Here is a 14,368-nt window from a genome sequence, read left to right as displayed (position 1 = left end):
TTATTCTCCCTGACTCCCAGTGTAACACGATCAGATGCATCTTGGAAAATTACTGAATGCATGCATAAAATATTTAAATTTATGATTAATAATTAAATATTTTATTTAAGGCCATCCCCACGATACGTATGTTCGTTCACTCACACTACCAAAAGGAATGGCACAAAGAGACAGTGTGCCCTTTGGATCCAATCTAGAACCCTTCAAAGCCCCTGAGATGCAGTCGGGCTATGTTCTTGCTGTCCTTTCATCTATAGAACTCAAGTGTCCTCTGAGCCATCAGCACATCTCACCTCTAATCTTAGTAAATCACTACGTCTCTCAATGTATTCAAGTTACCTTTGATCTTGTCTACAGGATAAGACAAACTTCCTGAGGAGAGCTAAGACCAAGTGATTATACCACACACGTATGACCTTAATGAATGCTTAGTGGTTGGGTGAGGGGAGGTATGAAGGACTGCACTGTTTAACACATCCAATTGTAACATCAGCAAGGAATTTAGTTCATGCAAGGCCCCAAACCCTTCTTCCATCTCTCCTACATTTCTTTTCAGGGGGTGGGTACCAACTACCTGAGCATCATAAATGGGCCACTGTCATGCAGGGAAGATGATCTGACAATTTAGAAAGAGTGCCAGGGTGGACAGCAATATACCTGTGCTTAGTAGCAGCAAAACCTTCATTATGGAGTACTCCTCAAAGGTCAGCTGCAGCCGCACAAACTGAAGGCTGATCTGGCGCATTCCCTGGCACAGTTCATACATGGCAGACTGATGCATCTTCTCTCTGCAAAGGAAAAGCAGCCGAACACATCTGAGAAGATGGGTCACCATCACGTCCAGACTGGCAGCCCAGGCAGCCTAACAAGAGCCCTGAACCAGTTCCCCCTGTGGCTTCAACATGAAGCAGATGTGCATTTTAAAGACAAGTCAGATGCCTTTCTGAGTAACTATAAGTCATGGTTTCTAAAGCCCTACGAGCTCCCCATGAGAACATGGGAGAAATGCTGGTAAGTCAGGGCGCCGTGATTTTCTTCCACATTAAGGGTACTATTAGTGAATGGGGGTGCTGTGGTGAGATCCCCCACAAACCAGAGCGGCTGTGGTGATGTGGGGTGAAGCCCACGCTTCATTGGTTGCAGGTGTGACAGACAGACTGACTAGAAAGGACTGGGTTAGCTGGTGAACAGAAGGTGGTTCTGAGTATGCTTACTTCCACACAGGCTTCCTTACAGAGGTCATGGAGTAGGTCAGCTACTCACTTCATCAATATTCTTGATGCAGGGAATTAAAAGCAAATTAGAAAGATAAGAACAAGAAATAATCAGCTCTAATGGAGACAGACAGGAAGATCACCATATACAGAAATGTTTCCATCCATACAGCCAACCCATCTCTTCATTTCACCACCCAAATGTTTCAATATAAATTCATATATACAATGAAGAGGTCTTTCTTTTCTCTTTCCTTGAGGGACAAACATGGCATCACATTGTTTTTATATGCTTTTTAGAAAAAAAAATGTGCCTGTTGGGAGGCTTTGCAGACAGCAAGAGATGACCAGTGAAACAGGAAAAGACTTGCCAAGCCAAAGGGACAGGAGGGGCCACGAGGCTGGTGCATTTCTCCAGGTTTATCAAGACAAGTGAGCACCTGCCCTGCAGCCCCCCTCCCAGGATGCACCCTGAGCTCTCCTCAGGTGCCAAGCCTCTTCTAAGAGGTGAGGAACACAGAGGGAAATTGGGGCAAGCTTTGCTCTGGATAGTAACACTATCTTCCTTGTCCTGTCATAAGCTAGAAGCTATGTTAAAACAATATTTACATACAAGTGCACACACATGCCTGCATGCACACGCACACATGCATGTGAACACGCACTTGTATGCATACACATAGTAACAGTAAACGCTTATAGATCTACTACCAAGAATTAAGCATGTAACAAATGCTAACACCTTTGTAATACTTGCTTGAGATTTGTAAACAGTTTCATCATGACACACTTGAGGCCTAGTTTTTTTCCTGCTGGGTCTGACCTGGCTCTTCCTCATCTGAGATAGGAACAGCAAGCTTGATGGATTAGCCTTTGTTCTCAGATGTGTGTATTAAGTGTGTGTGTGTGTGTGTAAAACAGCACACTCCTGTATTGTCATGCTGAGTGTGGCACTAGACATGACATTCCTCAGTAACTAATTTCCACTTGACACATAAGTATGAAAAGTGTCTATTTTAACGCTGGGAACTCTAATGAGGTCACTCTTGCTGCTTCAAGCTTTGTGAATAACATCATAACTTATAACAATTTTATAAAAAACATGTGCATGTGCGAGAGCATGCACATGTATGTGTGTACATCTCTCTCTCAGTCTCTCAGTCTCTCTGTCTCTCTGTCTCTCTCTGTCTCTCAGTCTCTCTCTCTCTCTCTCTGTGCATGCGTGTGTGTGTGTGTGTACACATGAATGCAGTGACTGTGGAAGGCAGAGGGTGTCCCATCTCTTAGAGGTGGGCTGTAGGCAGGGGCGAGGTGCCCGACACAGGTGCTGGGGAACGAAACTGGGCGCTCTGCAGGAGCAGTGCAGGTTCCTAACCACTGAGCTTTCTCCCAGCCCCTATTATAGTGTACAACACCAAGGTCTAATGGTGGGAGGGCACGTGGATTCTTAGCTTTTTATTGCTATTATAAAGGACAACAGAGAGCACCCTGTGTGCTTCTACATGGCAGAGCTCAGCACAGAACCGCTGGTCTCCCAGCACTCCTCCCTCCAGTAGGGCACAGGACAGCCCTTCTATTCCACACCCTCCCAATTATCTGGTCCCAAATACTTTGCCATCTGATGAACGCATGTGTTCAAGGGAAACTCATAGTTGCTTTTATTTCCAATCCAGAATCACCCACTGCTCAATATGTTTTTTTCAAACGTTCACTGATCATTTCTTCGTTGGCGATTTGTCTCTTCATGTTTTAATGCGTGCCATTTTATTTATCATTAAGTCACACTTTAAAAAATAATAACAAATAGGATTATTAGTTGGGTTCATGGAATTCAGACTGGCCTCAGGCTTGTTGTGATGCTGGAGATGAGCTTAAACTTTTGATTCTCCTGCCTCCACCGGAAGGGTTACAGCAGTAGGAACATAGGCACTCGCCACCACTCCTAGTTTATATGGTGCTCGGGGTCGAAACTAGGCAAACACTCTGCCAGCTAAGCTATATTCACAACTGCATGGTCCTCCTGGGTTCAAGCAATCCTACTGCCTCAGCCTCCAAATAAGTAGAGTAGCAGGCATCTGCCAAGCTTCCCCGCCCTTTATTCTTAAATTTCTTCTTTGACTTGTTTGTATTATTTTCATTCCAGCTTCTCCCCTCGTCTCTTCTTCCTTCCTCTTGTTAGGACTTGCTTGATGTTTTCTCTCCAGCTTTGTTTTATTTATTTATTTATTTATTTATTTATTTATTTATTTATTTTGGTTTAACATTCACCATATGTATCTAATCAGCAAAAAGCCAAATTTAAAAAACTGAGAGTCTCCAAGTTTTGCCATTATCCAATCCCAAGTATTTACCACTTGAAAAGCTCCATTTAATCTGTTTTCAGTTACTGTGATGACGGCAGGCTTGCACTTTCCCACCACCACACTGGCCCCCTCGCCCTCTATTTTCTCTCTCTGTTTTCCTTCCTTTAACTGGATCAATCCAGCCTTTGTCTCTGTGTCTGTCTCTACCACATTTAGAAAACGCACATTCTTTCTTTCATACTTCTAATGGTTATTTTTGAATGAAGAACTTGCATTGTTAAAAGTCTAGGGTTAATTGGGAGATTTCCCCCAGAAAAGGGAACTGTTGACACTACATCTCTCTTCTACTGCTTCCCGCTCTCCATGCTAACGGTTTTCAGGCTCGGATCCATTCTGCTTTTGAGTCACAGTTAAAGCCATTTTGTTCCTCTTAGCTTCACTGGTGTGTTTATCAATGTTGCCTTGACCCTTTCCACAGCACAGAGGGTGGATCCCGGTCCTTACACCTCCATCACGGAGGGTGGATCCCAGTCCTTACCCCTTTCCACAGCACGGAGGGTGGATCCCGGTCCTTACACCTCCATCACGGAGGGTGGATCCCAGTCCTTACCCCTTTCTACAGCACGGAGGGTGGATCCCGGTCCTTACACCTCCATCACGGAGGGTGGATCCCAGTCCTTATCCCTTTCTACAGCACGGAGGGTGGATCCCGGTCCTTACACCTCCATCACGGAGGGTGGATCCCAGTCCTTACCCCTTTCTACAGCACGGAGGGTGGATCCTGGTCCTTACACCTCCATCACGGAGGGTGGATCCCGGTCCTTACACCTCCATCACGGAGGGTGGATCCCGGTCCTTACACCTCCATCACGGAGGGTGGATCCCGGTCCTTACACCTCCATCACGGAGGGTGGATCCCGGTCCTTACACCTCCATCACGGAGGGTGGATCCCGGTCCTTACACCTCCATCACGGAGGGTGGATCCCGGTCCTTACACCTCCATGCAAACGCTTCCCCACTCGGCTCCAGGCTGGCTCCATCGGTATGTCTGGGTGTAGCAGGGTCTTTGCATATCAGCACTTCCTGTCCACCATTCCTCACTTCTGCATCCCATTCTGTACTTATTAAAGAGTATGTTTTAGTGATTCTTTTAGCTGAAGTCCTCATCTCAACTTGTCTCAACATGTCAAAACCTGATTACCTGGATGCTTTCCAAAGCTCCAGATTTCTAGTTTGACAAGTCACTTCTCCCAGAGCATTGAGGCTACCATTCCACGAAGCCTGGGCCTTCTTCCTGGCTTTGGGAAGAGCTCCATTTAGTCACGAAGGTTCTTTGGTAGCATTATGTTTTTCTTCTTAATCCATGCCCGCACCTTCACTCTGATGTGTCTAGGGACGGACTGGTTTGTTTCTTCTGTTGGAGGCACAGTGCTGTTTCTAACAGGTCAGCATCTGTGGAATTCTGCACAGCGTTTGCTATGGGCTCTTCAAGCAATCCCATCACCAAGCTCATAGCGGGACGTTAGCCCTTTCTCACTGCCTCTATATTAACTTCTCTTTCGTTCACACCCGGTTCTCACTATCTTCTCTCTAGGTGATTTTTTTTTTCACATCCATTTTTCAACTAAATATTTTTCTTTGTCTATTAAACCCACATGTTAATATCTATAGTTTATTATTTTTGAGAATTTCATGCACAAGTACTGTATTCAGATCATTTCCAGCCTTCCCTGTCCCCCTCCAACTACCCTGTGTACCCCGAATCACTGTCAAATTCATGACCTCTTTTCTATTAATCTTATAATTAAATTAATAATAATAATAATAATAATAATAATAATAATAAATGTCTTTGATTTTCTTGTTACTTATACGAGGTTCATTTCGTGTGGCTGTGTTTAGGTCTTGCATTTTGGTGGCAGTAATTGTTGCATCAAGGGTTGAAGATGTGCTAGTGTTATTCTTGTTACTCTTACGAGGAAGTCCACCTCATGTTGCTTATGCCTAGGGCTTGAATTTCAGTGGTGGTTTTTGCTATGTCAAAGAGTGAAGATGTCCTCCTATTTAGTTCTTTCAGAAACATCTGTGACTTCCCATAAGGCATTTCTTCCCTTATGGTTATTATGCCACCAGACATTTCAACATGCTTCTTTCTATAGTTTTCAAGCTCATGTTTAGGATGCTGTGACTTAGCACACACTTGGCCTTCTCTGTCTTCTCTGTGAACCTGTATGGGCACCAGCTTGTAGAAGGAGCTCTATGGGAAGTCTTGGCAGTGGGAACCGCTATGAGTGCTGAGTGCTGCCTTCTCAACCAGTTTTATTGCTAATTCCTCAGCTTCAGTACTTTTAGTAGGATGCTTGTAGTTAAATTTGGACTCCACTTGATGTGGTGCAGCCCTGTGTTCCTTATTTCTTTCTGCTTCCTCGCCATGTCCTTGGGCTAGTCAAAGAGCAGCTGAGTTTTATTGTTCTTGGTAGCAGAGTTTATACATGGGGCTCTATCCCAGGCTCCAACTCAGCTGGAATCACAGCCCTTTTCCTGTTTGTGTCCTAATATGCACCCCTGAAGCAGATGCTGCACTACAGCAGATGCTGTTGGCCTCAAAGTTAAACAGACCTGCCCCCTCGACCTAGTCCCTCCGTGGGAGTATGGAGGCCACAGGCCCTCAGCTGCTGCTCCTCAGGTTCCACCCACCTTGCTTTTGGAAACTTGGCCTCTCATTGGCCTAAGCTCACTGGCCAGCAACTCTAATGGATCTGCCTTCCTCCTCTGCCCATGTCCTGGGCTTCTGTGAGTGCACCACTACACCCAGCTGTTCACGTGGGTCTGGGGAGTGAACACAGGTCCACGTGTTCGCAAGGAAAGCTCTTCACTAACTAAGCAAACTATCTCTCCAGCCCTGCCTGCCTTTCCTTTTATGACTGCCTATGTTTTTTTTTGTTGTTGTTGTTTTGTTTTTCTGCAAAAAATTTCTATGTGTTTACAAGGGAGAAAGAGCTCAGTTCAGTACCACCATTTGGTTTCTCACAGGATTCTTAAACAGAGGACCCATGTTCAACAAAGTATTTTAAAAGTCAAAAATAAAATGAAAGACAAGTGCTAAGTATTAACTTTACTCAAATATTTCACGATAAAAGAAGAAAGAAAAGGAAAAAAGGGATGAGAAGTAAGTAAGGCACAGTATTGAAGGGAGACACATCTGCATATGATGGCGCTGAGAAGCCAACAAGCTACTGATAACGTATAGATAGTACGATTATTAAGTGGCTCCCAAATTAAATATGATTTGTGAAGATTTCAAAAAGTGTGTGGGGGAGTATTCAGGGGACTAATAAGTGTGCTCATGGTGTTTGATACAAATATGAACTTGACACTGACTTCTGAAAGTGTCCTTATATGTAGCATGGTGTGTGTGTGTGCGTGTGAGTGCGCGTGTGCGCATGCGAGTGTGTGTGTGTGTGTGTGTGTGTGTGTTTGTGTGTGTGACTTCACGTTGCTTTGGAGGCTAGAGGGCAACTTAGCATGGTATCAATCATTCCAGTCTTGTATAGACATAAGAAAGAACTATGCGGAAATTCCCAATGCATAAAGTACCATGTGAAGGCTGGCTCTTTAAAACTATAATTGCAATAGAGAAAGTAGTTCTAGAGAAGTCAGTGCTCATTTTGGTTGAAGCAAGCCAAGAAAGCATCAAATTCTTGAAATGAATATCCAAGGAAAAAAGCCGTTTCAATATTATCACTTCTATATATAGGCTAGTACACCAAGGGGAGAGGAGAGACAAGGCAGATGTTCACAAGGTAGAAGCTGAACACAAGAAGTAAACACCTTCATGTCAAAGTGTTTCTGTTACTAAGATGTGTTAGCACAATATGCACACACAGAGCAAAGGTTAGAGAGATACAACCCTGCCTGGAAGCACCTGAGAGGGCTCGTGTGGCAGTACACCTAAAGAAAGCAGTTTTTGTCACGTGGGTCTGAACTGAGCCCATTAACTCTTTGAAGAACCTTGCAGCCCTCATGGCTGTGTTCAGGGGCAGTTCCTGCATGCAATAGTTGAGTTACTTCTCACTAACCCTCCTCATGTCTTGTGAGAAACCATCAACATGGTTATGAGGAATGTTGGATGTGAGGAAGCCATGATTCAATCCCTGATGTTTTACTTTCTCGGGCGCTTTGGCCCAAGTGATACCTTTCAAATCTCTGCTCTATCATCCAACTGCACAGAGGTCTCCAGGGTGACATGGACTTTGTAATCAACGAGTTCATTGTTTACCCTTTGTTCTGCAATATGTAGTAAAACTTTTGTGCTTTCAAATTCCTTTCCAAAAGAGGAAGATGATGAACCATCTATATACAGGCTAGTACACCAAGGGGAGAGGAGAGACAAGGCAGATGGCTTAAAATTCATGAAAATAGGCTGGCCACCTTACACACATGCTAACTTCACCACATTGTTTTGCACAATTAGATTTTATGTACAGAAAGGTACTTCAAAACAAGTGGAAGCAAGGACAATATTTTGGCATGACAATGGTATTAAAACTTCTGCCTTTGCAGAAAGATTCTACCATATGATTTTATTCATTTAATGATTGCATCTTGTTTTGAACAGAATAATAAGGTATCATCAAGTGGGATTGTACTTGACTACTTTGGGAAAGAAAAGGAACTCTGTACCCTGCTTTAAAATTCAAAAGTAAATGTATAGCTACAAGTTAGCCTTGAACAGTGGACTGAAATAGAGGAGGCAAGGAATTAACAGGGCACCACATGCAGAGGGCTGGTAGCCACTATTCTTGCCTGCTAAGTACTAACATAGCATCCTATTCAACACAACTTCTCAGCTGTGAGACAAACTAGGATATGTGCAGATCCAACTCCTAAAATGGGTGCGAAGACAGACTCAATTCTAAGAATCTTGGACTAGAACTTTTAAAAAAATATTTTTTATGCATATGAATATTTTGCTTATATGTATATATTTGCACATACAAGTATGTGCCTGGTGCCCACAGAGGCTAGAAGAAGGCACCAGATCTCCTGAAACTGCAGTTACAGGTGGTTGTAAGCCCATGTGTGTGTTAAGAACAAAATCTGGGTCCTCTGCAAGAGTGGAAAGTGCTCCATTAACCACTAGGTCATCTCTCCAGCCAGTTGAGTTGAAGAATTTATGAAAATAAAACTTAGAACATGTATGTAAACATATACATGTGTGTGCTCTCAGTGTGTAGTTTAGGATTATAGATGTGAACTGTGATGCCTTGCTACTGGGAAATTATTTAAAAATATTGCAACAGCTTTGTATACTTGAAAGTTCTCCCAGCTAGAAAACCAGCTTCACTTGGGCCCCTCTTGAGACATCCACTCCACGCTACCATTTGGAAACAGGTTTAGGATGCTATGTCGAGTAACCCAGCCTCTCCCACTTGAATTTCCACTTGGAAATGAACAGTGAATATTCACAGTGAGAAAAATGTTTTTGTTGTTACTTTAAGAAAATTTTAGTTAGAAAACTCTTCTTCTATAATAGTAGTCGGCACTAGACAAAGCTCATTAAAATCAGGGTAGGCGAAGTATTTCAAATGGAAATACTTTGCATGAGAACTGACTAGTTTTAATTTCATGTCTGAACAACATGGAAACCTGTGCTTAAACACTCATCTTTTCCCCTAACGTTTCTGGCCATCTATTATTAAGATTATTTCTCATCCATTTTATGTATAAAAGCATGTGTTTGCTGTATTGTATAGTTTTTGACCTTTTAAAATTGAAGCATTTCAAAGGATCATTTACAACTATTTATTATTTCCTAGCTCAAGACTCAGTTTCTTCAGGGACAGGCCCCTGAGATGGACTCATGCCTCAGTACAATGGTCCTACACTTGTGAACATACGGGAATCATTAAGTGGACTCAATGGGTTAAAATAAATGCACTGGCTGGGAGGAGGTGGCAACCCTGGGGAAGCAGAGGTGGGCTGATCTCTGTGAGTGTCAGGACAACCAGCGAACACAGTCTTGAGAAACAAAAAGCAAAAAGAAACAACCCCCCCCCCCCACACACACACATGAAGTTTGGAGATTTAAGCAGTGGGGAGTATGGGAGGAATTGGAGGGAAGGGAGTGGGGGATGAATTTGATCAAAGCATATTTGATGCATGTGTGAAATTCTCAAACAATAAAAACAATGAAGAACACTTGCTATTTTATATCAATAGCTCTGTGCCATCTTATGTTATGGGGACAATCAATTGAACAGTAGGTTCAATGGAACATCCCTGTTTTGGTATTTAGATACAGTCTTATCCAACTAAAATAAAAACTTAAAAACCCCATAGTCTAGATGGCCATCTGGTAGCTGCTGATGGGAAACAACTATCTGAGAGTCACAGTTTTGTTCTACTATGATCCCAGTATCTGCTTAAGTAAACCACAGGACACTCCCAGTGCCAGGTGCCTATGGAACATGGAAGCTCCTGAAAGCTTAGAGGCTGCCCTGCACTGGCCTTCTAGAGTAAGACCACAGCTGGGTCCTTCCGGTGTGAGCATGTGTGTGTGTGCTCATGCATGTGTGTATGATATGCACGTACTTAGCATGTGTTTGAGATATGCATATGCTTATACATACATGGGTGTGTGATATGCATGTGTTTGTGTGATATGCATGTGTTCATGCATATGTTTGTGTGATACACGTGTGCTCATGTGTGTGTGATATGCATGTGTTCATGCATATGTTTGTGTGATACACGTGTGCTCATGTGTGTGTGATATGCATGTGCTCATGCATGTGTGTGATATGCATGTGCTCACACACATGTGTGTGTATGTGCAGTTCCCATCTGCCTTCCCAGATTTTTACTAGTGATCTCCATTCTGAACTGCACTGATGTTACAGGCCTATCCGGGTTCACTTCTGAGGTGAACAATTTTAGGTGTACACATAACATTTAACATTTAATTGTTTCCTGGGTACTATCCCTGACATTCAGGCAGATCACTAGAAAGTTAGGAGATCACAAAGACAGAAAACAGTAAGGAATGAAACTCTGTCCCTAGGAACAGGCTTTAATGGAAGAGCTCTGCTTCTTTGCCACCCAGCTGGGGATGACTTCCACTGTGTTGGGGATGATGGTGATGATGAGGATGTTGATGAGGATGCAACAACATGAACAGATGGACAAAATATGGTGTACATAATAGAATACTATTTGGCTTTGAAAAGGAAATTTCTTCACATTAGGTCAGAGCAACAAACTTTAAAATATTTATCATCGCCATCACCATCGTTGCTGTGTGTGCATGCATGTGTGTGCATGCATGTGTGTGCATGCATGTGTGTGCATGCAAGTGTGTGCATGCAAGTGTGGTCATGCAAGTGTGGTCATGCAAGTGTGTGCATGCAAGTGTGTGCATGCAAGTGTGTGCATGCAAGTGTGTGCATGCATGTGTGCATGCATGTGTGCGCACGCATGTGTGTGCATGCATGTGTGCATGCATGTGTGCGCATGCATGTGTGTGCATGCATGTGAATTCAGGTGCCCATGAAGGTCAGAGGAAGCGGAATTACAGATGATTGTGAGCTGATTGGTTTAGGTGCTAGAAATCATATCTGAGTTCTTAACCACTGAGCCATCTGTCCAGTTCAGCATGAATGGAGCTTTGTGTTCACCAAGTAAAAGAAATCTCTTACCAGTGACAAACACTGTATGGTTTTACCTATGTGGGTTCTCTGAGTAGTCAAGTCATGGGAAATAGAGTAGGGACTTGGTGATTATAAGAGACACAGCTTCAGCTTTATGGGATGAGAAAATTCCCTTGGTTAGCTGCACAACTATTTCACTCTCCCGAGCTACACACATGAAGGGTCAGGACGGCAAGTCTCATATGTATTTTCATCCCCACCAAGTTCCAGGGGGAAAAAGTGACTGTTTCCCAATCATCATCTTACTACGCTCTGACAGAGATTATAAAACTAAAATTGTGTTTAATCATTTAGCTCCTGCCAGGGCTTCAGGGTTATTGTTTCCTCCTTTCAGAAGACATAGAACACATCTCTTCTCCATTTCCACAGCTTGCTCTGCCTTGCTGTCTTGTCAGTCCTCTGCGTTGCTTTCTGTGTGTTTTACTGCAAGACGTACTCAAGACTTTTTAGGAAGCAGGAAATGTAAAAGTTCTTCAATAAATCATGGGTGCAAAAGGTCACCTGGAAACAGTCCCCAGGGACCTGTTTGTCACACTGCTGTTGTCCTATGAGGAAGAAGATGGGCTCCATGTCTAATTTATGTCTTCCATAAACGTCCATTTAATTGACGCGACCTTGTCTTGCTGGCTGATGCTTTCAATGCCTAAGGACAAGAGTTTGCAAGCTCGGCCACCTGTGGGGCCCCAGGAAAAGAATGATGGTGCTGTTTACCCCAGATTCTTCTGCAACAGCGCACCAACCTGTCTTCTCGCTTCCACACCTCTGAGGTGTGTAAGCCAGCACTTTGGGAAGTACTGCAAAAAGACTACTAAAATAATCCGCAGTTGACCCTGCGTTAGACCCGAGGGACTGCCTGCACTGTGTTCTCTGCACCTCCTCAAGACAGGGCATATATCATTCCACGATGGTTTAAATATGCCACATGTTCAAAATGATGTGAGGTGAGTGGTGAATGAATATCTCACAGTGATGTGTATGGGTGAATCTAAGCCTCCAGCAGCTGAGCTGTTGAACTTGGGTGAATGCCCTTAAATTTCTGGACTCTCAGAAGCAGCTCCATTCTTAAGGACATTTGGTTTTCTAGTAGCCAGCTATAATGTCAGTAAATGTCCTCTAGGACTTTGTGTGGTGTGTTGTCATGAGGCAGCACAGGTCTTGTAAAAGTGAGTCAAGTAACTTGAGATCACAGGTGATCGGGACACCACACACTACATCGTCAGGTTGGGATAAATCGAAGATTCTGTTTTGTGGACAGTGTAACAGATGGCTCCTGACTCCGTGCTTATCATTAAAAAAAAAAATTCACAAAATCCAGCATTTAGAAACAGTCCCTTCCTCCAAACCTTAATGGGAATAAAAATTACCTCAATTTGAATGTTCAAATGATTCAAGTTTACTATTTCTCCTCCCAATGATGGTCACACACTTTTGCTCGCTATGCTCCTGGTATGCTTTCCTTAGGCTGTACAGAGGTTGTGTGCAGTGGAAGAGCTCAGCTGTCAGGTCCTGGGATCACTATGAGAATTGTGTCTGTTCTTACTCTCCTGGACAGGTGCTCTGGAGAGAGACTGGCAGCGCAGGGTCTCTAGGACACCCATTTATTCTCCACAACATCCCATAGTGCATTCAGCACTGGTTAGATGACAACCCAGTATTCTCTTTGTCACCTAAATTGATGCCCCCAAAGAGATGCACTTTCATAACGTTGTCATTGGACTCCAGTACCTCATTTTCCACCGACTTCAGTGAATGATAATTGAAAACAGTATGTGACAGAAACCAAGAAGGGGCCTGGTAGGGAATGTAGGGAGAAAAAGTGTTTGGGTTTTTTTCCCCATGAATATCATACATGGCATTTAAAAACATTCCTTCATAATGAAACAAAAGAAATACTTAATATAGAGAATGGGGCAATAGCTTCTACTGGTACTTGCCATGTAATCATGAGGACCTGAGTTTGAACCCCCAGACTACATGTTAAAAAAAAAAATAAAACAACAACAAAAACACAACACCAAGTCTGGCGACATTTGCTCATAATCTCAGTGCTGACAGGCAGGTGCTTGGGGCTTGCTGGCCAGACAGCCTCAGCAAATTAGAGAGCCCTAGAACAAGAGGCCCCATCTCAAAAACAAGGCTGACAGTTCCTAAGGAATGATGGCACCTGAAGTTGTCCTCCAGCCTTCAGAGGCATGCATAGGACATGTATCTGCACAGATATTCATACATGCACCAATAGACACTTAATATAATTAGCAGTTCCTATCAGGTTCCTGGAGAGTTTGGGGTACAAGAGAGAAAGCACGCAGCCATAGCTACCCACAGAAGCTCCGGTTTTACAGGATGTAACTGGGGTAACTGCTGAGCTGCATCACACAAACGCTGAGCACTGGTTCAACACTGGTCCTCCATCATCTCTGCTTCTCCCCAGGCCATTAACAAGATGATATCTAAGCAGCTTTTCAGGGTGAGCTGCCACGTGGGTGCTGGGAATTGAATCTATGTCCTCTGGAAGAGCAGCCAGTGCTCTTAACCACTGATCCATCTGTCCAGCCTCTGATCTTTTTGATTCTTGATTTGGAAAGAAAATTTATAAAATCTTCATGCTAATCATAAACTTGACTAAAGTAATTTACTTATTCCAAGATACTTCTTGTAAGGTTAAGTGGCCTCTGGGAGGCAACTGTTACTTTAAGGTTTAAACTGAGGCTGGCCCCAGAGCTGCAGTTCTAAAACACAGAACAGAGGCCTGGCACCAGAGGAAGGCTCAATGAATGCTCACTGGCTTAAAACTTGTTATCCCAAACTAATATCTAGCCGGGCTGTCATGTACACAGTCGCACATTGCCGATCCAACCAATGTGCATCAAAAATATCAGAAACACTTATGTCTAAACCGAGTGTGTGGAGATGTTTTCTTGTCATTATTTAGTGGGCAATATGGTAGGACAGTCGTTTCACTACCATCCCAATGGTTTTAGCCAGAAATTATCTAAAGGGTGTCTGAGGGGTGAGGGAGAAGAGCATCATTTGCACCCATAGATCTGGTATCTATGGGCATCCTTTAGTGAGCGCCACTCTAACATGAAGGGACAACAAGAAACATGGAAAGGAGATTTTAAAAAACCTTACTCACTAGTG

General features: G+C 43.4%; 1 protein-coding gene across 5 annotated transcripts in view; it reads right to left on the bottom strand.

Moving 5' to 3' along the window:
* The window catches only part of Nr3c2 (nuclear receptor subfamily 3 group C member 2), a 327,934-nt gene that overhangs the window by 33,565 nt on the left and 280,001 nt on the right, over positions 1-14,368 (bottom strand). For all 5 annotated transcript variants that reach the window (XM_076915431.1, XM_076915429.1, XM_076915430.1 and 2 more), the window contains exon 7: positions 658-788. In XM_076915431.1, coding sequence (XP_076771546.1) covers positions 658-788 — 131 coding nt within the window. The remainder of the gene's footprint in view (positions 1-657; positions 789-14,368) is intronic.

The sequence above is a fragment of the Arvicanthis niloticus genome, chromosome 18 (assembly GCF_011762505.2).
Source record: "Arvicanthis niloticus isolate mArvNil1 chromosome 18, mArvNil1.pat.X, whole genome shotgun sequence".
In the NCBI taxonomy this organism is placed as follows: Eukaryota; Metazoa; Chordata; class Mammalia; order Rodentia; family Muridae; genus Arvicanthis; species Arvicanthis niloticus.
Note: the sequence above shows the minus strand (reverse complement) of the source record. Positions and strands in the feature narration are given on the sequence as shown.